We start from the raw sequence: 26,247 nt of genomic DNA, 5'->3' as shown, positions 1-26,247 counted from the left end.
TCTCATAATTACAGGCTACAGTTTAGAAGTTTGAAACATAAGAGAAAATTCTATAAAGAGAACTCAAATAAATCTGAACAAGTAGGTAGAAGATGGTTAAAACCTTGTAATAAGTGCTACTTAGCTCTCAGGAATCCTCATCTGTCCTTTTCCATCACAGGCTCTGGAGCCAGAGTCAACAACATAAAATATAATCATAAATGACTCTAAGACATTCATCCTACACAAGTGAGCATGGAGGTTTAGATATATATATATATATATTTATATAATATATACATACTTTAATATCATATTGGTCCACTGAGTATACATATTTTAACAAAAGGTAAGAATCTATGTAATCCAGTTAAACACACATAAGATTAAGGTACACTTATTACACTGAAAGTTGGTGTTTATAAGTTACAGATATTTAGTACTTTCCAGAGTGTTCTTTTAATTAAAAAAAATATTTTAAAACCATTTCAAACATCTGCTCATTTTCCCAGTGCAAAAGAAGGTTGTTCAAGTCAACTTACCTTTTTCCTAAAGTGTAAGGGAAGAAAACAAAAAACCCTCAACCCACTACCATTTACAACTTCCAACACTACCTTCTCAATCAACTTTTGCAGTATATCCTTATAAATGGATTAGTTTATCAAAATTAAAGCCTTGTGATTATGATTCAGCCCTTGCTTTGTCTGTATGACTTTCATGCTGAAATGCTTTAATTTATAAAAGTAGAAAAAAGCAATGCAGGAAAGTAGTTTAAATTCATTTTGAACTGCAGTAATCCAATTGTGTGTGGAGAGAAAAAAAGCACCATTTCAAAATGAAATAATTGGATATTCTGGAATTTATTTGTAAGCTAGGCAATAAGTTACTCTTATTAACACAGATCAATACCACCTTGACTTGGTGACCACAGACACATTTAATTAGTTTTTAGGTGCATTTTCTTTTATCTTGGTTTTCAACACATTATTTAAGTCAGTGACTGATGTTAAAAAAAATTTAGATTACTCTACAATTTACAGCCTACTTCACAGTCCATTTTAAATTCAACTTGTCTGCTAAGTCAGTTTTGCAGAAGATAGGCTTTTAACACATAAAGAGATTTGGTAACTGGGCAGGTCTCCTCTCTCCCAATTTAAAAAAACAAAAAAATTTTTGCTAGCTTGCCAATTTTGTAGGTGAAAAATACAAAGAGAATAGACTATTTTAATCCACAAAGATGGACACAAAGCAATAATGATTTAACACGTCACTTTTTCATTTGTATTGAGAATGCTTTTACATTTCAAGTAATTGAGCCTTCATTAAAGAAAACAAAAATATATATATACAAAAAGTTAAAGTACCTTCCAGTTCTAGCTTACTAAAGTTTCTTCTGCAAAAGTAAAAAAATAAACCTACCATGAACTAGAGGACAGTGTCATAGCAATGGCGGAATGGCTGCCAGGTTAAGATTTCTGCTTATCTTATATTGATGAGTATATTTTAGGTGATAATTTTTCTTCACTCTCTAAGTACTTAAAATCACAGAGAGGTATCTGTTTATCTATAATTCTTTAAATCCAGAAAAAAAATTTTTAAATATATTTCAGACATGAGGCTTTAATGTTTTTTATTTAGGAAAAGATTGAGTCTGAAGCTCTAATGGTTCCATCTAAAACATCCTGTTTTCAACAGTGGGAGTCAATTTACGCAAAATATTTTTTCTTGTCTATAAAAAACAAATTGAACAGTATTTTGATTAAAAGGAAATACAAACAAGTAATTTAAACTGGCCAATTTGCTCTATCATAAAAGAAATAGCATGTTCTTTTACTTCCCCTCTTTCAACCATTTAAATTAGGGGAGAATACTGCCAACTTTAAGAACCCCACTGGCTATCATTAGAGTAACTACAGAATAAGGGTAGCATAGGGGTGAAACTATTTCTCTATATTCCAGAAGGCAGAAACTTGGGTGCTCTAGCTTTACAAGTAAGAGTAGCACAGGCAGGCAAAAGCTCACACTAAATGCACACCAGAACAGGGGCCTAGGTGAAGTCATCTGGGTTACCACTTTTACAGGGGGGAAAAAAAAGACAAATCTGAAATGGAGTTTAAAAAGCCAAAAGTTTTGTCACATTTACAGGAATCTCAAACCTTTTGTATTCCCATGCTCACAGGTAGGTTTGATACACATTGTAAATAGCTTCAGTATTCAAGAAGGAGAGTGCTGTGTGGTTGACAAAGAACAGGAGATTTCTTCATGCTTCTGATATTTCAGATTTGCTGAGTGCAATAGCCAGTTCTAAGTCTTCTTGCTCTTGCTGATTCAGTCGGGCAAGTCTCTGCTCTTCCTCTCTCTCACTTTCTCTCTTGGCCCACTCAATCATATCTTCCTCAGAGGGATACTGCCATTTAAAAGACAAATGAACAAACAAATGAATACATTTATGAGTAGAACAAGTACAAAGAAAAGAAGGGAAAACAGCTTTCACAAAAGGATATTTAACTACGTGTTTCACCTGAAGGGCTCTGGAAGAAGTCTTGTTATTTTTTTTCAAAAACAAGTTTAATTAGTTTAAACTTAAAACTTTAAATTTAAACTTAAAATTAAATATGAAATCAAAATATGATTTAATCTTAAAAAGTAATGCAGTCTACAGATAGAGAGTCTATAAAACTGAACATTAAAACATCATTTTTTGAAAAGTAGATATTCTTAAGGTGGATCAGGAGATTTAAAAACAGGAGAGAGCTAGCATGTTTATCTAATGTAAAAAACATTTACTACTTCAACTTCAGTGAGCATCCTCACATGATACATCATTTTTAACTTAATCCCACTGGCAATTTGCTATCTTATTCTAGCCCTTCAGGTACAGGAAAATTATGAAGCAAAGAATATGCTATATATAAATTTTGTTATATATAAAATAAGAGTACTGGGTATATACCAAGCAAGATGTGGACCTAATCAATTTTTTTAACACATGATAATGATTTTAGAAGGTATTGTGAACTTTTTGACCCATTCCAAATAAGACCTTAATGCTGGTAATTAAAAGTCAAAGAAATATATTTATCCACCCCAAACAGCAACCATGGCAGATACTAAATAAAAAAATTCTACTTGGTTTCAAGTCCTGTCATATAGAAGAACACTATAATAGGATGAATACCATAACAAACAGGATGAAAAGAAAGAAACTGTCAGGCTTTTTTGAAAATGGTAGCTTTCTTTCTAGGGAATTATAAGATCTTTGAAACTTTTAATATTTAAAAAATCTTTCATTTAAAAAAGACATTTTTATTATTAGATGCTTAATATTATACTATACTATACTGAGATTCTGGAAAATGAAAAAAGCAAATTGCTTTTGTTCAAGACTCATTCCAACCAGGTTTTGACTTATTGAAATCATATTTAAAATATTAAGTGCCGCAAACTGCCAGAAGGTTATTCTGTACTAAGAGCATTATAGTAAGAGCAATTCTGGGTTCTCTCCTTGAAACAACTCAAATTCCATCTAACAAAAGTCAGTATAATCCTGACACTCTCTGTTTTCCAATATTTAAAATATTGATTCCTGTTCTGCCTCTTCACATTCGGAAGAAGCCACTGAAACTTAAGAGTACAGATTCAAAAGCTAAACAGCCCAGTCTAATTCTGCCTACCTGCTTTACTAACTAGAAATGGCTGCAGGAATAAAGTGACTGGAAGAGCAACCCTAAGCTACACTGAGGGAGACATTAGGCACACTGTGGTCAGTCAGCTGGCCACTAGGTCTCTTATTTATAGAATCATCTCAAAGGCTTGAGGTATTAAGTAGAGGAAAACTGCTTTATTATAAAATAGTGATAATGAAGGTCATTTTCATCTTCAAAAAAAGCAACCTGGGAAATGAAACACTGTTAGTTACTCTAAGAATTAAAACAAAAACTTATGTTTATCTACATAATGATGATATACATGTCATTGCTTAATGCCCCACCAGGGGGATATTTCCAGGTGGTTGCCCCATTTCTATGATCTTATAGGACCCACCTATACTCTTACCACCACATCCTTCTATTGTCTTTATTGGCCTACTTTAGTCAGCTCTGGAAGAATGCAGAGTAGATATGGAATGCTAGTGAACTGAGTGAGTGAGTGAATCAAAGTCGCTCAGTCATGTCTAACTCTTTGCGACCTCATGGACTATACAGTCCATAGAACTCTCTAGGCTAGAATACTGGACTGGGTAGCCTTTTCCTTCTCCAGAAGATCTTCCCAACCCAGGGATCGAACCCAGGTCTCAAGCATTGCAGGCAGATTCTTTACCGACTGAGCTATCAGGGAAGCTTTGGGAGAATGCAGAGTAGATATAGAAAGCTAGTGAATTAGAGTCCTCCAAATAATTAAAGATTGTTTAGCTCTTAACAATCATATTTATTTAATAAAACCGACTTATATTTTAAGAACATTTTTGTATGAAACCAGAGTTTTATTTTCTATTCAAAGAATTTCTGGCCCTATCTTCTTACATAATACAGTAATTGCTGACTGGTCTCCAGAAATTTTCAAGGTTTTATACACAAACACACATACACAGTTACAAATAACACAAACTCATTATTGGCATTATTTATCCAGAGGGCAGACAGCAAATGACTCTCTAGTGGCCCACTGTCTGTAACAATTTGCAAAATAGTAACTGTCAAGGTTTTGCAAAGCAACTGGTATATATCCCAAGAACTAAGACTACTAAAATCATCTGAACAATGCAGTAATTTCAGAACTAGCAAACAGAATCAAACAGAGGTTTTCTTGGTTGGGGGAAGAATAAAGATCATTTTTAACATGTCGGTAAATTTAGTTGAAATAATGCAAATTTGGCAGACTCCAAAATAATCTTTGAAAGCTCTTTAAACTGTAAATGGAAAGATTTTCCCCCAAACAACCCATTCACAGTACTTACAGCACTGAAGTTAGCAAAATTGCTTGGGTCAGCCTCTTTATTGGTAGTGGTAGTAGTAGAAGTGAATGGATCGCAAAACATATCAGGATCTTTTTCTTTGGGGCTATCATTGCCTGGGAAAGGCTGAAATGGATCATTCAGTTTAAAAGGATCAGAAGAATCCATTTTGTTGATGGGTCTTTTCCCTGGATCAAAATCATTACAATTAACTCAACCAGCAAGCATGGCAAACACAAACACACAACAACATGAACACAGGCAGCATTAAAGAAGTGGGGGTGGGGAACCTAAAACATTCTTAATATGGCCTTAAATGACCACAACCAACAAACAGTCTGTCCTCAGAATTTTCACACACAACCTCTTAAGTACACTTCAGTTTTATGTGGCTAAATGGGAGAACAGCCAAGGGTGAGGCAACAGGCCAGGAATCTTATCTGCTCAGAGAGTTAACTTCTCCAAAGTAGCACACTCCCAAGAAGAGAGAGAAGAATGGATAAAACAGGAGGAAAACGACAAATAATGACGAAAATGGCCTCTGCTGTGATAACCTCTGCCTAATACATAATTCTCCACAAGTGGCAGTAAGGGCAAACGATCTCTGAAAAATGCTAATATTCTTCTGATTTTTCTCTGGATCTATATGTAACACCTGGGAGCATGAAATTAAAAACTACTTTGGTAAAGCCCAGCTACTTCTTGTCATCTATAATATTTCAAACTGAAGGATAAAGAGAATGTTTTGAAGCCCAGGGCCTAAATTTCTGTGGTTACTGATAAACTAATCTTTGACCAAACAACAGCATACTGTTGCTCATTAATTCATCACCATTTTCAAACAAGTTTCCTAATTTTCAAGACTTAAACTTAGTACTTGCTGAAGAAAGTACTAAGATAATAAGAATAGGTGTTAAAATATTTTCAAATATATATATATTCCTAAAGATGTGTTAATCTGGTAACAGCAATCATAACAGAGTCTTTCTGTCATAGCTTACAAAAGGTTTTCACACCTCATATCTCAAAGGATCCTTCCAACAATCCTGTGAAGGTGGTCAGCATGAGAACTAATGCCACCATCTAACAGCTCAGAAATCTGGGGCTCAGACATAGGAAGCTCTATATACTCGAGATCACAGAGGATATCAGAGGATATTCAGAATGAGAACTCAGATCTTTAATATCTCAGTTCAACAAACCATCCCCTTTTTTTAGACATTTTAAAAAAAATGTGGACCATTTTTATAAAGTCTTTACTGAATTTGTTACAATATTGCCTCTATTTTATGTTTTTTGGGACTCGAGACATGTGGGATCTTAGCTTCCCGACCGGGGACTGAACTTGCACCCTCTGCACTGGAAGGCAAAGTCTTAACCCCTGGACCACCAGCGAAGTCCTCATTCTTCTTTCCTTGATTTTTCTACAGTGATATATACTCAGTTTGGTGAGTTAGATTTAGTTACAGCACTAGTATATTAGTTTATTGAGGATTTTAAAAATCACCTCACTATTGACCTCTTAAAGGTATAAAACTTAAATGAGCAAATTAACTGTCACTTGTTTTTTAATATAGTCTGACAAATTTACCCTTGAGCAATTAAATGATATAGGCTATTCTTCCCTAAAAGACAGAATCACTCGTTCACTTGATTTTTCAATAGGTAGTTAGGTATTAATAATTTTATTCACAGTTCTTTAAATCAAAGAAGAAAAAAAAAAATCTGCCCAAGAAATACCACAGGCAGGCTATTATAAAAAGGCAAGAATAAACATCTAGAACTACTGCGGCTGAAAATTTACCAAGGATATATGGTTAAAACAATAATGCACCAGATGTGTCTTCTCACAAAACAATCTAGCGGCACTACAACTACTCAGGGGATTGCCTTTTACCACTTCTCACAAACTTTATTCTTTTCATTAATTAAAATCAAACAAAACCCCTTTCTTTGGTACAGTACTAAACAAAACAAAAACAAAAAAGTAAGAATTTGTTTATTGACCAAAAACACCACCTTTTTAAAATAAAGGAATCTCTTATTAAGTGAGGTAAATAATATTTTCCTTCAAGAAAAACAATACTTTCTTTCAAAATTCTGATACCAAAATGCTGAATTCTGAATACCAAAACAGCCATATATTCTCATATTGAAGGACTTAAGGAAGACTTCACACTTAGCAGGAAAAAGAAAGGGACTCTGGATTATTAACCTTCCCTTATAGAAATTTATTAAAATACCACAGTGCAGGAAACTCTGTTCAAATGGAAGCTCATTAGTTTTCAAAAAGCTAGAAATTTCACTTACTGCCTCTCTAAAATGATTTAAAAATAAATTAGCTCTTGCCAGAAAGGTAGTTCCTGACAGTTACACAGGTTGGCTTCTTAGGCACAAGTCTGTAATTCTGCATTGAGGTCAGAAGAGATGATAACAGCAGGCTTCTGCCATGCTTTCTGACTTGTTCTGTTTAAGGCCCCTTATATAACATTTACAAGTAAGGCCCACACAACACTTCTTGGAAAGAAAAAGAAAGCAGTTGATTTAGGAAAGGTACCAACTCTCACCAGGTGGTGGTGGGCAGGGTCTTGTTGGAGTTCCTATCTTTGGTGGCAGTGCTGGGGGTACGTCTTCATTTTTGACAGATGTTTCCTCAAGCATATTTTTTGTAACGGCCACACTGCTGATGGAGCTTGATGTGGCTGAACTAAAAGGATCTTCATTGTTGACCTTTGTTTGGAAAGAAGTACTTTCACTGTTGACCTTTGTTTGAAAAGAAATATTTACTCATGGTTATATATATTATGCCAACCAAACTGTTTATGCTTATATTGCATTTGGAAGAGTGATCTTCAATTTTATGCAGCTTTATGTATTTCAATTCTGAGAGCACTAACATTTCAACCTTTGCATTCAGAACCAAAATTGAAAAAAAATTTTTAACTATTCTATATGGGTAGTGATTATACCACTACTTATTAAGAACAACAGATCATACCAAAACAAACCAACTTCGGGTTAAAGGTTTGACAAGATTCAGGTTATACAAAACCACTGAGGCCCATTTTAAAGGGACTAATGTATTCTTCCTCAAGTGAATATCTGATCCAAATGATAAAGAAAAAATACTTATTTCACACTTTCCAATGCACTTAAACTAGGAAAGATTTAATACTAATATCAAAGAAAATGGCATCTTGAAAAACATTAAAGACAACTTTAATGTCATGAAAAACATTAAAGACAAACATTAAACAACAACTTCAAAAAATGAAAAGTCAACTTTTTTTTAAAGCAAACTGATCCCATAGAATGGTAAGCCTTATTGAGGGTCTGAAGACCTGGCTTTTCTAATACATGGAGTAATGAAAGACTCACTGTATAATACGCATGTATTTATTTATATGGTCTTAACTGCTGCATGCAGGATCTTTGCTGCTTCATGTGGGATCTTTCATTGTGATGCACAAACTCTCTAGTTGTGGTGTGTGGGCTCAGTAGTCGTGGCACGCAGGCTTATCTGTTTTGTGGCAGGTGGGATCTTAGTTCCCTGACCAGGAACTGAACCTGCATCCCTTGCATTACAAGGCAGATTCTTCACCACTGGACCATCGGGGAAGTTCCCAGAAGGTTCATTTTTCTATAATGAATGGCGTATTACAATTTAGGCTGCTGCTGCTGCTGCTGCTGCTAAGTTGCTTCAGTTGTGTCCAACTCTGTGCAACCCCATAGACAGCAGCCCACCAGGTTCCCCTGTCCCTGTGATTCTCCAGGCAAGAATACTGGAGTGGGTTGCTATTTCCTTCTCCAATGCATGAAAGTGAAAAGTGAAAGTGAAGCCACTCAGTCGTGTCCGACTCCTAGCGACCCCATGGACTGCAGCCTACCAGGCTCCTCCGTCCGTGGGATTTTCCAGGCAAGAGTACTGGAGTGGGGTGCCACTGCCTTCTCCGCAATTTAGGCTAGTGTTTCTCTAAAGTAGCATTACTGATATTTTGGGCTGGACATAGCTCTGTGATGTGGGGGCTGGAAAGTGGGTTGCAGGAGGTTTAAAAGCATCCCTGCTTTTATCCACTATATATGAATATCCTCCTCCTCAGCTGTGACAATCAAAAACGTCTCCACTGTTCAGTTGCTAAGTCGATTCTAACTCTTTGTGACACCATTGGACTGTAGCATGCCAGGCTCCTCTGTCCTCCACTATCTCCTGGAGTTTGCTTAAATTCATGTCCATTGAGTCAGTGATGCTATCTAACCATCACATTCTCTGCCGCCCCCTTCTCCTTTTACCTTCAATTTTCCCCAGCATACCTTGCTAAATGTTTCCTGGGGGAGGGGTACGGGTGTGGGGAATAACACCCAGTTGAGAATCAATGATAGAGACAATTTGACATACACTCTAATTTTACTTTTTTGGCCTGAATTGATCATAGGGTTACACTGGAAAATAGGTAGTGGACATATACTGGTGGGCTATTATCTTAATACTAACCTTAACAGCCTCAGAACATAAAGTCAAGGAACCAGTACAGAAAAGATGGAATGAATGCTCAGATTTTATAGCCATTGACCCTGACAGTCAACAGGAGGAAAATGTAGTTTTAATTGGAAGAAATACGTTTAATAAGACAGAAGATTCTTAGTCACAGACGTAGAAAACAAACTTTTGGCTACGAGTGGGGGGAGAGGAGGGACAAATTGGGGGATTAGAATTGACATTTACTCACACCTATACATAAAGTCGGAGAAGGCAATGGCACCCCACTCTAGTACTCTTGCCTGGAAAATCCCATGGACAGAGGAGCCTGGTGCGCTGCAGTCCATGGGGTCGCTGGGAGTCAGACACGACTGAGTGACTTCACTTTCACTTTTCACTTTCATGCATTGGAGGAGGAAATGGCAACCCACTCCAGCGTTCTTGCCTGGAGAATCCCAGGGACGGCAGGGCCTGGTGGGCTGCTGTCTATGGGGTCACACAGAGTCAGACACGACTGAAAAGACTTAGCAGCAGCAGCAGCATACATAAAATAGATAAGGATCTACTGTATAGCACAAGGAACTTAGTACTTTGCAATGGCCTATATGGGAAAAGGATCTAAAAAAGAGTGGATATATGTATATACGCATAATTTGTTTGCTATACAGTAGAAACTAACACAACATTGTAAATCAACTATGGTGGTGGTTTAGTCACTAAGTGGTGTCTGACTCTTGTGACTCTATGGACTGTAGCCCGCCAGGCCCCTCTGTCCATGGAATTTCCCAGCCAAGAATACTGGAGTGGATTGCCATTTCCTTCTCCAGGGGATCGTCCCAACTCAGGGACCAAATTTGGGTCTCCTACACTGCAAGCAGTCTCCTGCATTGCAGGTGGATTTTTTTTACTGAATGAGCACCAGGGAAGCCCTAAAATCAACTATACTCCAATAAAAATAGAACATGAAAGTGAAAGTGAAAGTGAAGTTGTGTCCGACTCTTTGCGACCCCTTGGACTGTAACCTACCAGGCTCCGTGGTCCATGGGATTTTCCAGGCAAGAATACTGGAGTGGGCTGCCGTTTCCTTCTCCAGGGGATCTTCCTAACCCAGGGATCGAACCCAGGTCTCCTGCATTGCAGACAGACGCTTTACCGTCTGAGCCACTAGGGAAACCCAAAAAATAAATCTAAAAGGAAGAGAACTCTTAAAGTTGTTGGGCAAGCCTGTCATGAGAAAATTATCTGTACCATCACCATTGTTTTTGTGCACAGAAATATCTACTTTGATTATATCTTGTATTTCATTTGTCTGAAATCCACATTTGCTGTGACTTATTGAAATCAAGTTGCAATGTTTGTGAAAGGTTATAAAATCAAAAGGAAAAATTGCTCCTCTGGTGGGAACACAGTATATTTTACCCTCCCACTAATTACTGCAAATTACCTTTGACAATGTGCTGAAGTCAGCAAATCCATCTTCAAATGATTCACTTCCAAAAACAGAAGCAAAGGGGTCTGTGGCTAAAATGAATAAAGAAAATCAATGCAACAGGACAGAAAAACATCAAATTTCATGTTCTCTTTTGGTGAGTAACATTTAGACATATGAAAATATCTACTCCCAAATATGAGTTCCTAAATTTATGATTTAAGTCCACAAAGACAGATGAACACATTGATATCCCCACAAGAGATATTCCTTTGTATAAATCAACTGATGAATGATTAAGAATCAAAAATAGATGAAATAACTGTAGGTAGAGTGTTTAAGGATTTAATACACATCAAATAATATAGCTCCTGTATGCTTAAACTATTTCTAATAAAGACATCAAAAAGTAAAAAACAAAAACAAAAAAACCCCATTATTTCACATTTCACACACATCCTTCAAGGTCCATTTCACCTGCTACCATATCCACAAAGCCTGGAATATCCTAGGTGTCTCCAGTTTGCACAGCAAAAGTGATTTCTTCCTTCTTTGTGGCACTGATTGTATTATGGTTATCTGGGATTGATATATTGCTTTTACTAGATTAGCGAGGTCCTTAGAAACAACAAATAACATTTATCTAATGAAGAATGAATGGTGAAAAAACATTCATTGGCCATACATAAAAAATTTAAGACAATAAGAAGATAGAGTTTCCAACATCCAAAGAACTCACAGTATAGTAAGAAACATACAAACAAATAATAAAATTATCTTAAATGAACTAATAGATATGAAAAACCTGGAGTGAAGCCACTGTCTGGGAGAAATCAAGAAAAGTACTGAAAAGCCATTACATTTGAGCTAGGTCTCTCAGATAAAGGAGGGAGCATGCTGAATAAATGGAGGTGGGGCAGAGAAACCTATTACAGGCAGAAGGAACAGTAATTGCAAAAGCAATATTTAATCACTGCTTCACAGGCATGAGAAGTTATCTGTTCCATCATAGTACACTTAACAAATGAACTAACATTTTCAGCTGGCACAAACCGACTTACTTTGTGATAGGTTTTGCCTATTTAGGCATAAACACTACCAATAAAGTCAAAGAATGTTTATAGGAATTGTGGCTTGATATAGGAAAGTAGAAAGAAACGAAGGAGAAGACAATCTCAAAAGAGAGGGCAAGACAGAGCAAATGGGCACAGAAAAAATGCTCCCGCTATTCCTCAATTCTTCATGTTTACATCGTATCAGTTTTAGGACAAAAGTGTACTCACCCACTCATGTAAATGTATAAAGTGTGCCTTTATTTCTAACAATAAGCACACCATGGACATAAACAAAAGAGGGGCAACGAGGATCTACATTATCTTTGTCTTGTCACCAAGACAGTCATGGGGTGGGCAGAAGCATGGAGAAAATCAGTCTTTTAGGGATACACCACCAACTCTGAACATGAGGAGGATTTTGAAAGTCCAGAGTTACAGGAAATCCTACAGCTTTAGTCATATAGGATGCTTTTGTATTACTCTGTATCTGCTGAGTCTCACAGCCTGAGGCCCAGCCTGGTCATGGCTGCTATTTCACGCTTTCCCTTCTTTCTCCTCTTCCTGTGATTCCTGATGTAGTGGCAGCTGAGCCACAGCCTGAGCAGGATGCAACAGTCTCCTGATTGGTAGAAGGTTAATGATGGAAAAGGAGTTGGGCTCATTTCAGTGGCTGCTGCTGCTGCTAAGTTGCTTCAGTCGTGTCCAACTCTGTGCGACCCCACAGACAGGCTCCCCCGTCCCTGGGGTTCTCCAGGCAAGAATACTGGAGTGGGTTGCCATTTCCTTCTCCAATGCATGAAAGTGAAAAGTGAAAGTGAAGTCACTCAGTCACATCCAACTCTTAGCGACCCCATAGACTGCAACCTACCAGGCTCCTCCATCCATGGGATTTTCCAGGCAAGAGTACTGGAGTGGGGTGCCATTGCCTTCTCCTCATTTCAATGGAGGGAACTGAAAAATCTGCTTCATGCTTTTGCTCTGCACTGTCCCATAGCTTTTAAAAACAGTCACTATACACGTGGTAATAGTGCAGAGTTAGGTCAGGTTTGACTGAAATATTACAAAGTGTACACTGTGAAAGACACTATCAGCAGAATCAAGCTTTGAATGCATATGTGATCCGATTAGCACCCTCTTCTCAGCAAGAATCAAGGTAAGGATCACTTTGGAGAAATACATAGAAGCATCATTTAAAAAACCATCTAGAGGCTCATTAGCAGAAATAATCCTGAGAAGAGTTGAGGAATGGGCAACATGGGTGAAGAGGATCAAGAGATACAATTGCCAGTCATAAAACAAATAAGTCATGGGGATGTAATGTACAGCATGGGGACTAAAGTTAGTAACATTGTATTGCAAATTTGAAAGTTGCTAAGAAAGTAACTCTTAAAAGTTCTTATCACTAGAAAAAAAATTGCAACTTTGTATGGTGATAAGTGGTAAATAGACTTATTGAGATGATCATTCTGTAATGCACACAAATGTTGAATCATTATGTTGTTCACCTGAAACTAACATAATGTATGTCTATTATACAATAATTTAAAAGAAAGAATCTTACCAATATTTTAGCATACTTCTTTAACAGCTTTTTCTCCTGGTATTTTGTCCTTATACATTTGAGATCATACTATGCTGAATGCTTTTTTTCTGAGGTGTAAATAATAAAGCTACATTTAGGCATATTACTTTTTACCCCTTTGTGCTGTGCTTAGTCTAAGCTCAGTCATGTTTGACTCTTTACGACCCCATGGACGTAGCCCACCAGGCTCCTCTGTCCATGGACTTCTCTAGGCAAGCCACACCCTCCTCCAGGGGATTGTTCCAACCCAGGGATTGAACCCAGGTCTCCCATATTGCAGGAGGATTCTTTCCCGTCTAAGCCACCAGGGAAGTCCAAGAGTACTGGAGTGGGTAACCTATCCATTTTCCAGGGGAACTTCCTGACCCAGAAATCAAACCAGGTTCTCCTGCATTGCAGGCAGATTCTTTACTAGCTGAGCTACCAAGGAAGCCCCTTTTAACCCTTTAACCTAATTTAATTCATAGCATTCATCATACTTGACATGTTATATATTTGTTTATTGTGCTGTGCTTAGTTGCTCAGTTGTCTCAAACTCTTTGTGACCCCATGGACTACAGCCCACCAACCTTCTCTGTTCACGGAATTCTCCAGGCAAGAATACTGAACTGGGTTGCCATATTAGCTCTATAAAGACAGGGGCTTGTTTTGTTCACTATTATATCCTCAAGGCCTAAAGCAAGGTCTGGCAAAAAGGAGACACTTATTTTTGTTGAAGATACTGAAAGAAAAACCGTCTCATTACTAAGGATCTTCCAAACAGATGCCATAACATTTCTCAGTACAACCAGCTGACCAACAAGGAACAAGGGAAACCTTAAGGCTCACAAATAATGCCCACAGAACAGCTGTCTAACCAGAGAATCCTGGGAGGAGGTAGAAACCTTTTTTACCTCCATGACCCACTCAAAACCCGCAAGATAATTAAGCTCAAAAAAGGCAATGGCACCCCACTCCAGTACTCTTGCCTGGAAAATCCCATGGATGGAGGAGCCTGGTGGGCTGCAGACCACGGGGTCACTAAGAGTCGGACACGACTGAGCGACTTCACTTTCACTTTTCATTTTCATGCACTGGAGAAGGAAATGGCAACCCACTCCAGTGTTCTTGCCTGGAGAATCCCAGGGACGGGGGAGCCTGGTGGGGTCGCACAGAGTCGGACACAACTGAAGGGACTTCGCAGCAGCAGCATAGAAAACCTTCAAGAGATACTTGTGAATTATAGTCATCAGCAAAGGATCTACTTTCTCAAGCTGGTCTCCAAAGAGTTCACTCACTCAATCACCTAGTAATCCACTTACATTTACTAAGCATCTATCATGCTCAAACCTAGGTACCAGGGATTTAGAGGGATAGAAGACATATTTACCTTCAAGGAACTCATGATTTAACTGAGTGATATACTTGTACACAACTGCTACACAGTAAGTGTTAAAGTTCAAAGAGAGCAAAGGAAAAATAACAACTAGATTTATGTGGAAAGGGGAAAAAAAAGACTTTACAAAAAAGCTCTCAGTCTCTTGTAGACAGAAAGGAGGTGGGAGAAGAGAGATACACACTCACTATACACAAATATACATCTGCTAATACACACATACCTTTTCATTCAAAAATTAAGTGGCCATGAAGAGACATCCATGGCCTGTGGTTTGTGGAAATGGAGAAAATTAGAGAAAAAACATGAAAGAAAGCAGAGGCTAAGAATTATAAAATATATGAACGTATGCATGCTTAGTCTGAGTCATTGCCTGTAAAAACACAGACCTACTTGACATTTTCCTAATGCTGGTGTCAAAGATGCTGTGGGGACATCATGAGTGCTCTTCTATAACCTCAGAATGTTTTAAGGTTTTAATTAAGAATTGGAAAGATTATGCATTTTCTCATTAGAAGTTAGTAAAATATTCCATGCAAAAAGTTTTCTGGCACCTGAACTAATCTCATTTATGATGACGTGTAAAAACAGTGGTTACAAGTTAAAAAAAAAAAAAACATAGAAACTGAGTAACCTGAATTTGCTTTCTTTAGTTTTCTTTCTTAGTCTACACTGTGTCTATCACCAGGAGCAAATGCTAAAACAAACAAAAAACAACAACCCAATGTGAGACAAAAATATTAAAAATATTTAAGGTCATTCTATCACTGCCATAACTACAAAATTTTAGAGGCTGGAGTAGAGTGATTTACCATTTAATTTTTAACAACAAAAATTGTTGTTATGTTTTTAATTTATTTTGAAAACTTACAATTCTCCTGTTGTGTGGGATTAATCTTTTTGCTAAGTAAACACTAAATTCCCCAGTGAGTAAGGAAGGTAAATATCCTGTGTTTGTGACTTTGGTTATATAATGCCACGTATCTGAGTCTCAGTGGTTTCTAGATGGCAAGAGTTTATGAACAAGTAAACTAAATAAATATATTAAGAACCTACATATATTTGTAAGTTGGAAGAAAACACAGATTTACCAACTTAAACATAAAAAAAAAGTCCATCTTTCATTTCTCAAACAAAATAATTTTAAAAACTAAAGAGAAGAGAAAACAACTATAGACTAAAAGAATCCTTTCCAGGAAAAGAGTTGACAACATACACACACACACACTCTTCACTGTCGGATCTCACTTGAAACTAGCCAAGAGTATATTACAAGTAAGTCTGCATTTGCAAGCCTTTAAAAAGTAGCAGCAGTAGTAACAACAACTACCATCTATTATGACAGGAACTACAATAAATACTTTAACATACATTATTATCTCATATAATCTACCCAACAAAGCCCCAAGTGTAATTATTAACCTCACTCTAGAAGTTTAGGAAACTAAGACTTAGAAAAACCTATAGAACTAGCAATGTATCTGAGTTAAGTTCAGGCAACTGGACTCGAGCATTTATGTCCTACTGATGACAATCTCTTTCTAGACTGTTTAAGTTTCTATTGAATTCAAAATTTTATGACAATGCAGTAGATTTGAGACAAATATTCATTTTTTCAGCAGTCAATTTTTTCATTCTGCTAAGTCCCAGAAGCACTAGGATGGGACAGTAGGGATTTAACAGATGACTCGCAGATCTGTGCTTAGGCAACTGAATAAGACCGTAATGCTATTAGCTAAGATGAGATATCCAGATGTTCAGTACTATTTTACATTTCATAGAGTGGACAACTTCTTTCAGACATATATCTGTGAGTGGGTAGCCTTTCCCTTCTCCAGGGGATGTTCCAAACCCAGGGATCAAACCTGGGTTTCTCGCATTGCAGGCAGATTCTTTATCATCTGAGTCACCAGGGAAGCCCTACTATTATAAACACACACACATTTATTTGGAACACAGGGCTAGTGACTTAGATTTGTGGTTAGTAAAGAAAGCTGAGTGCCAAAGAATTGATGCTTTTGAACTGTGGTGTTGGAGAAGACTCTTGAGAGTCCCCTGAACTGCAAGGAGATCCAACCAGTCCATCCTAAAGGAAATCAGTCCTGAATATTCATTGGAAGGACTGATACTAAAGCTGAAACTCCAATACTTTGGTCACGTGATGCAAAGAACTGACTCATCTGAAAAGACCCTGATGCTGGGAAAGATTGAAGGTGGGAAGAGAAGGGGACGACAGAGGATGAGATGGTTGGATGGCATCACTGACTCAATGGACATGAGTGTGAATAAACACCGGGAGTTGGTGATGGACAGGGAGGCCTGGTGTGCTGCAGTCCATGGGGTCACAAAGACTCAGACACGACTGAGCAATTGAATTGAACTGAGTAAGATCAAATATTAACAAAGACAATTCTGGTAGTGATGCAGATGACAGATCAGCAGGTAAAGAGACTGGAGACAATTTAGTATCACAGTCAGCCCACGTAAAACATGATGAGGACCCAACCAAAGCTGAGTATAAGGAGGAACAGACAGAGTCCAACTGCGGGTAAAACAACAAAACTTGGCAATTTATTGGAGATGAGGAAGGACAGAGAAGTCTAGGATGACTGACTGAGGACCAATAATAGTGTCACTGGTATAACAAGTAGAATGTAGAAAGAGGTAAAGCTTTACTCTTTGTAATTGCTTGTATTATACTTCAAAGGAGAGACAAACTGGAAAAGATGACAATCAATTCTAAGAACTGTTGAGTTGACACCTAAGGAGATAATCGAGCAGGTAACTTGAAGGTACTGGAGGCTCAGCAGAGAGATCAGGCACAGAGGACAAAATCTAGGAGTCATCATGGAACAGGCTGTAGCTGAACGCACAGAAATGGACAACACCATCACAGGAAGTGTGTACTAACAGAAGAAGAACAGAAGCTCCAGACTAAATATAGAACAGAAAGATAGCCTCACTCTTTAGCTTTTTCTCCAGGACATTGAGATTATTTTCTTACTCTTGTTCTGAATAAAAGACATCTGTCCCAGATACCTCCTGGGAGCAAACTGGCCTGAGGGAACAGAAACCAGCACAATACAGGGCAACAGGAAAATTTTCTAGAACATATTAGTTCTCAAAGTGTGGTCCATGCATTCCACAAGTCCAAGACCCCTTTAGGGAGATCTGTAAGGTCAAAACTATCTTCAAAATATGAAGATGATATTATCTTTCTCATTGTATTGATTAATTGTAACAGTGTTGCAAAACCAGTGGTGGGTTAAAAAAAAAAAAAAAGTGGTGGGTGCCTTAGTAGGAATCAAGGCAGTGGCACCAAACTGTACTGGTTGTATTCTTCACCATCACAAACTCATGGAGGGGAATCATGGAGGGAAAAAGGCCCGGTGTACTTATGAATGTCTGTCCTTGATGAATCAATAAAAACTATTAATTTTAAATAAGTTGTGACCCTTAGGTACACATCTAAAAATTATGAAAGACAAAATGAGAAATATACACTAATCATTTCTGCTGAGTACCAAAGTATAATGGTTATCTGAAGGAAATGAACTTACATGATGGTCTGAGAAACAAGGTGAACTAGCTGCTTTTTTCTTGGAATACCATTCTTACTTAAAAGAAGAGACAAGTAAACAATAGTTATTCAGTTTTAGGTATTTCAGGTATCTTCCTAAATAAAGTGAATCTGACACTTTAAGGAAAACAACTGAAAGTATTTTTTGCAGATGATAAAAATTACAAGCTATCAAGTAAAAATTAGAATCCTGGAAAGGTTTAAATGCCTCATAAGCTTAACGTTATACCAATATTTAATTAAAAGACTCTCATGAGATGGATGGTGATATCAATAAATGTGATTTAAAAAACTATTTATAATGAAATGTGCTAACATTTGGAAGACATGCATAACTGAGTGAACCAATATGTTCCAAATGATCAATGCATGTTACAAAGCCATACATGGGGCACAAGGTTCCACTGTGCAAGTAAGACTAATGGAGTTTAATGTAACAGAATATGAAAAGTTCATTGATACAGTTTCTTATTCCTTATTGTAACTAGCTTAGTGTGTGTGTGTGTATGTGTGTAACTAACTTTGAAGAAACTAAAATTTATTGATTTTTGGTACAGGAGCAAACTCCAGGAGATCGTGAAGGACAGGGAAGCCTGGCATGCTGCAGTTCATGGGCCTGCAAAGAGTCAGACACAACTTAGTGACTGAACAACAAATAACAACTAAGAAAAATATCCACAATTATCTAAAAAGTCTATTAAAATAATCCTCCCTTTTCCAGCTGTTTGAGGCAGATCTTCATACCTTTCAAGCAAAACACATAGTGTAGCACACTGAATGCAGAAGTAGGTATGAAGATCCAGCAAAAGCCACACATTTAAAGAGCTTTGCAAAAATATATAAACAATGCTACTCTTCTCACAATATTTTTCTTTTTTTGGTTTGGAGTTATTATTTTTGTTTAAAAATATGGTATTTATGTTAATATGTAATGGGTTTATTATTTTTGTTTTAAATGAATTAAAAAATTTTAATTTCTCAGTTTCAATTTCTAACAGTAAATACTGATAAATAAGATCCCCAAAACAAAAGTTCTTTGAGTGTCTTCATTCATTTTTAAAAAGGATCCTGAGACCAAAAAGCTTGATAATCTCCAAAGTCACTGCCTGTGTTTGCTTCAAATAATCCACTTCTTTCCTAATTGGTTTTTGTTATCATTGTTGAAATAAGAGCCCAGTAAGGGTGAAGTCTCAATTATTTTCCCTCAACCCTAAAAAGTCCTTTTATGGACCTTTTATAAGATTCTTACAAAATTCTTTCATTTTTTTAACCTAACATTTTTTCATTTGCTCTCAGGATCCTTCATCAAATTCTGGGTTCCAAAGACATCTTAATTTTTTCATTTTTATTATTTAGTAAATAAGAGGCAGGATAACACAGCAGAAAGATCAATGGACAGGGATTCAGAAGTAAACTAGTAAGTAGTCCTGGGGCTCAGCTTCTCTTCCATATATTAAGGAATCAGACCAGATAATAATTCTCAAATCTTAAATGGAATTCCAACATATGAAACAAGTAAGATGAATTTTAAGAATTAACTCTAAATTTTTTTAAGTTTAAATTTATAACATTTACTTATCACAATGACAATGAGAACAATGAAGCCATTTTGATTAACACAAATGTTTTAAGTCAGGGATCAAACTTATTTCTGTACTTGGCTTTGTTTGTTCTATTTGAAAAACATTATTCATCCAAGAAAGCAGCTCATTTCTGAACAAGAGTCTTGTAATTTCATAGTGGTTTAAATAAATGTTTATTTATAGGTTTGCACAAAACCCATTTAATTTGATATTACAATGCACTCCAATATGTTAAAATCTGGTCCGGAATAAATCTGAATGCATATACTTAATTAAACTGCAGTTTTAAAAAATTCAGAGACACTTTAAAAATAATGAAACTAGACTTGGCCAACTCCCTAAAGACCCCTCTGGAAGCTGGTTTCATGAAAAATAATGTGAAAACTCTGGTCTAGAGCATGTCTATGATTCCCTCAGCTCTAACAAAGGCAGTAATATAAGTTTGAGAGAAAAAAAAAAATCTGTGACATCACCCTACTCCAATTTTTGTATTGTCAGAGCTGGATGAGAAGATATAAGGCAGAGGCGTGGTAACAAAATGATTAATATCATGAGCTCTGAAATAAGACATGGGTTAGAAACTGAGCACTGAGACAGCTATTGTGACCCAAGGCAAACTGTTTGGCCTGAGTCCCATTTTCCTCATTATTAAAGAGAGAAAGAATAGCACCTCCCATATAATTGTTATAAAGATTAAATGAGAAAAATGCAAAAACAAGGTTTGAATGACCTATATAGCTATGGAAAGAAAGAAAAAAGAAAAAAGACATTCAGACCTCTGATATTTCTTAGTCTGTGTAACTCAGCCCCATACACAAGGAACATATTGCCCACTCAACTCTAAACAGTTTTAATTCTAAGATTCTCATTCAAATCAAGATGTCAGCTAGACTGCAGATGACGAAGATACAGACTCTCAATTTATATGTAAAGATGGTTCAACACAGGAAAATCAATTAATGTGATACACTACATTAACAGAATAAAGAAAAAAAACCCAGATGATCATTTCAATTGATGCAGAAAAAGCATATATTTGACAAAATTCAAAATCCTTTCATGATAACACACTGAACAAACTAGGAAAAGAAGGAAACGACTTCAACATAATAAAGACCACATATGAAAAGCCAACAGTGAACATCATACCAATGGTGAGAGACTGAAAGCTGTTTCTCTAAAATCTGTAACAAGACAAGGATGCTCACCTTCACCACTTCTATTCAACACAGAAATCCTAGCCAGAGCAATTAGGCAAGGAGGAACAAAAAAGGCATCCAAACTGAAAAGGAAGAGGTAAAATTATCTGTTTTCAGATGACACTATCTTACATGCAAAAAACCCTAAAAAAAAAAAACTTTAGAATAAATGAATTCAGCAAAGTAGCAGGATACAAAATCAATGCACAGAAATCAATAGCATTTCCATATATTGATAATCTGGACAATCTGCAAAGGAAATTAATGAAACAATGACATTTACAATAGCATCAAAAAGAATAAAATACTTAGGAATTAATTTAGCCAAGGAAGACTTGTATACTGACAAGTATAAAACATTCTGAAAGAAAGTAGATACAGATCAAGAGAAAAACAGACAACATTCATGAACTGCAAGACTCAGTATTGTTATGATGTTAATATCATCCAAAGCACTCTACAGATTCAATGTAATCACTGTCAAAATCCCAATGACACTCTTTTGCAGAAACAGAAAATTTAACCTAAAATTCAAATGGAATCTCAAGGGACCCTGAATAGCGAAAACAATCCTGAAAAATGACAAAGTTACAGGCCTCAAATTTCTTGATTTCAAAACTTATTACAAAGCTATCGTAATCAAAACAGTTCTGGTCTTAAGACACTTAGATAAATGGAACAGAATAGAGAGCCCAGAAATAAACCCTTACACATGGAGTCAAATTATTTTCTACAAGGACGTTAAAACCATTCAATGGGAAAGGAAAAGTAGTTTTGGGAAAATGGGATAGCCATATGAAAAAGAATGAAGTAAAATTAACTCAAAATGGATGAAAGACCTAAATGTAAGACCTACAACTAAAAACTCTTAGAAGAGAACATAAGTGAAAAACCTCACAACATTGCATTTAGCAATATTTTCTTGGATAGGACACTAAAAACATAGGCAACAAAAGAAAAAGTACATAAACTGGACAACGTCAAAATTAAAAAGTTCTGTGCACCAAGAGACAGTATCAACAGAATGAAAAGGCAACCTATGATACAGGAGAAAATATCTGCAAATCATATATCTCATAAGGGGTTAATATCCACAAAATATAAGGAACTCCTACACTGCAACAACAAAAAAGCAAACAACTGATTTTTTAAAATGGGCAAAGCACCTGAATAGATGCTACAAAGATATACAAATGGCCAATATGCATCATTATTCACTAGAGAAATGCAAATCAAATCAATGAGCTGCCACTTCACACCATTAATATGGTTATTATTTTAAACAGTAGTATGTGTTGGCAAGGATGTAGAGAAACTGGAATCCTTGTGCACTACTGATGGGAATGTAAAACATGGAAAACAGTATGATGGCTTCTCAAAAAATTAAAAATAGAGTTACTATATGATTGAGAAATTCTTAGTAAATACTTAAAAAGAACTGAAACCAAGGACTTGATTAGGTATTTGCAAACTTATATGAACAGCAGCATCATTCACAATAGTCAAAATGTGGATGCAAACCAAGTGTCTATTGATGGAGGAATATATAAACAAAAAGTGGCATATTCATACAACAGAATATCATTCAGTCTTAAAAAGGAAGGATACATGCTGATACATGCTACAACATGGATGAACCTTGAGGAAATTATGACAAATGAAATAAGCCCAATACACAAAACGACAAATACGATATGATTCCACTTTTATAAGGGACCTAGAGTTGTCAAATTCATAAACACAGTAAGTAAATGGTGTTTGCCAGGACCTGGTAAGAAGGGGAAATGGGGAGTTCTTGTTTAACTGGTATAGTTTCAGTTTTAGGAGATGAAAAAAATTCTTTAGATAGATGGATGTGATGGTTGCACAATAATGTGAAGGTATTTAATATCACTAATTGTATACTTAAAAATGGCTAAAATGGTAAATTTTATATCATGTATTTTTCACCACAATGTTAAAATACCCACTTATCAGAAAAAAAGTGAACAATATGCCCCTCTCCCCAAATAAAAATTCTCATCCACTGGGCTCCTTTCATATGCTCTGTGAGAACAGTAATTGATTCACCCACTCATTCAGTAATATTAAGTCCCCAGGTATGGTTTAAGGTTCTTGGGAGAGATCAGTGAATAAAAAGATTCAAGTTCCTGTGGACGCCAAAATTTAGGAAGGAAGAGGAGATAAATAAGAGAAAAACACAGAAATTTACTTAGTACACTAGAAGGTAATAAGCCAAAATACAGTAAGAAGGAGTAGAGAACATTATGGTGGGAGTGCTGGGCTAGATGATCAGGTGACATTTTGGCCAAGATTTGTTAGAGGTAACAGAGATCATCCTGTGGATATATGGAGAAAAATCATCCTAGGAATGGGGGACAGCTAAGAGTAAAGGGCCCAAGGAACATGAGCCTGTTTCTTGAGCAAAAGTAAGGTCAGTGTGATTGGAGCAGAGTGAGTAAAGGTAATAACAATGAGACATTATGAGAAAGCTTTAGGCCATTGTAAGACTTTTACTGTATATAATTTGAAGGTAGAATCAGTAACATTTCTTGATATATTAGAGACAGAGTAAGAGAAAAAAAAAGAACCAAGGATGATTCTAAGATTTTAGGTCTTAACAATGTTAAAGATGTCCTTGGAAGAAAAGTTATGACCAACCTAGATAGCATATTGAAAATCAGAGACATTACTTTGCCAACAAAGGTCCGGCTAGTCAAGGCTATGGTTTTTCCTGTGGTCGTGTATGGATGTGAGAGTTGGACTGTGAAGAAAGCTGAGTGCTGAAGAATTGATGCTTTTGAACTGTGGTGTTGGAGAAGACTCTTGAGAGTCCCTTGGACTGCAAGGAGATCCAACCAGTCCATTCTGAAGGAAATCAGCCCTGGGATTTCTTTGGAAGGAATGAGGCTAAAGTTGAAACTCCAGTACTTTGGCCACCTCATGCGAAGAGTCGACTCATTGGAAAAGACTCTGATGCTGGGAGGGATTGGGGGCAGGAGGAGAAGGGGACGACAGAAGATGAGATGGCTGGATGGCATCACTGACTCGATGGACATGAGTCTGAGTGAACTCCGGGAGTTGGTGATGGACAGGGAGGCCTGGCGTGCTGTGATTCATGGGGTTGCAAAGAGTCGGACACAACTGAGTGACTGAACTGAACTGAACTGAGGATGGGGAAAGCTTTTTGCTGCATTTACTGTGAAAATGAAGACCATTCTCAGCAGACTGTCAACATTCCAGAAAAAATTTTGACATTACTCTGAAAGGACAGACAGTTATTGTGAAGGGCCCAAGAGGTACCCTTCAATCACATCAATGTAGAACTCAGTCTCCTTGGAAAGAAAAGGAAGAGGCTCTGGGCTGACATATGGTGGGGAAACAGAAAGGAACTGGCAACTGTTCACAGGATCTGTAGTCAGAGCATGATCAAGGGTGTTATATTGGGCTTCTGTTACAAGATGAGGTCTGTGTATGTCCACTTCCCCATCAGCGTTGTTACTGAGGAGACTGGTTCTCTTGCTGAAATCTGAACTTTTCTGGGTGAAAACTATATCCAAAGGGTTCGGAAGAGGCCAGGGGCTGCTTGTTCAGTATGTCAAACCCAGAAAGATGAGATGATTCTTGAAGCAAACGATAATGAACTTGTGTCAAATTTGTCTGCTTTGATTCAGCAAGCCTCCACAGTTGAAGACAAGGATATCAGAAAAATTTTGGATGGTATCTATGTTTCTGAAAAAGGAACAGTTCAGCAGGCTGATGAATAAGATCTGAGTGGTCTGGCTGCAGAAACAGCAAGATGCCAGATGGTTCTATGGACTCAACTGTAATGTTTTTAAGAGGCAATAAAAAGTCTTTTGATTTGAGGGGGAAAAAAAGATGGGGAAAGATTCAAGAGAAGCAGGTTTGGGGAGGAAGATTAGGTGTTTGGTGTTAGACATGTTGTGTTAGACGTATCTATGAGATGTTTGAGTGGAGATGTCAATAGATAATTGGATACAGGTTTCTGGAGTTCATGGGAAAAAGTGTGGCTAGAGTTAGAAATCAACATGGAGAGAGTATGTAAAACCATAAAACCAGATGAGAACCCCAAGGAATACAGACAGAGAAGATAAGTTTAGAGTCTAAGACCTAGAGCAACATAAAGAAGTTGGGGAGAAGAGAAAGAATTAGAAAAGAGACAGAGAAGGAAGGACCAAAGAGGTTGGTGGAAAACTAGAGACATCATCTGAATGTGAGTCCATCTATTACTACTTCCTTAACCTTGTGAAATGGCTTCATCTCTCCGTTTCTTGGTTTTCCTTGTCTGTACAATAAACATAACAGCAATTTCCTCAGGTAGTTGCTCTGAGAATTAAACAAGATCAAATATGAGAAAATAGCACATGTAGTGCTGGAACTAACCAAGTGCTCAGTAAATGGTATCTATTACCATGATGATGATAACAACAAACCTTAGCCCACTTCCAGTCTACTATAGTCATTTACTCTACCACTTTACAGGAAATGAGCCAGGAACTGGAAATCAAAGAGAAGACCAACAGAGGCAACAGAAACCTACAGTGAGATCAATCTACCACCTTAGCCTTATTTAACCTGATTATTCCTCTATCTGTAAGTAAGCTTTATCAAAATGTCGGTTTTTCTTTGAACATGCACCATATGTCCTTCATCCATTCCTCACTCATGTTACTCTCTATGCTTTAACTACTCTTCCCATATCTACTTATGTAGGCCATTCTTTCAAGGCATACCACAAAGGCCATCTTCTGCTCTGAAATCATTCATGAGTTGCTCTAAAGGGAGGCCATCTCCCTTTTCTTTAAATGCTTGCAGCGTTAATGAATTCTCATGGCACTTACCATTCCTCAGTGTGGGCAATCAAGAGTTAATTAAAATGTATTAACCTTTCATTTTATTCTCTTAGGTTATCCTTTATCATATAATATCCCTATCAATACATTAATTCATCAGTTCAAAATTGAGACTCTAAAAGAGCACATGTATTTTAAAAAGATACAATTTGACCACTTT

The 26,247-nt window shown here is 36.9% G+C and overlaps 1 protein-coding gene and 1 pseudogene across 10 annotated transcripts in view; one reads left to right on the top strand and one right to left on the bottom strand.

The window, feature by feature from the left end:
• Window positions 1–820: 820 nt before the first annotated feature.
• Window positions 821–26,247, bottom strand: part of EPS15 (epidermal growth factor receptor pathway substrate 15) — a 140,222-nt gene continuing 114,795 nt past the window's right edge. For 6 of the 10 annotated variants that reach the window (XM_059884735.1, XM_059884733.1, XM_059884736.1 and 3 more), the window contains 4 exons: window positions 10,855–10,931; window positions 7,501–7,696; window positions 4,937–5,121; window positions 821–2,386 (listed from right to left, as the gene is read on the bottom strand). In XM_059884735.1, coding sequence (XP_059740718.1) covers window positions 2,240–2,386; window positions 4,937–5,121; window positions 7,501–7,696; window positions 10,855–10,931 — 605 coding nt within the window. In that variant the 3' untranslated portion in view covers window positions 821–2,239. 10 annotated transcript variants of the gene reach the window in all.
• Window positions 23,005–25,043, top strand: LOC112446014 (large ribosomal subunit protein uL6-like; annotated as a pseudogene).

This window comes from Bos taurus, chromosome 3, assembly GCF_002263795.3.
Source record: "Bos taurus isolate L1 Dominette 01449 registration number 42190680 breed Hereford chromosome 3, ARS-UCD2.0, whole genome shotgun sequence".
NCBI lineage: Eukaryota > Metazoa > Chordata > Mammalia > Artiodactyla > Bovidae > Bos > Bos taurus.
This window is presented reverse-complemented; position numbering and strand designations above follow the sequence as displayed.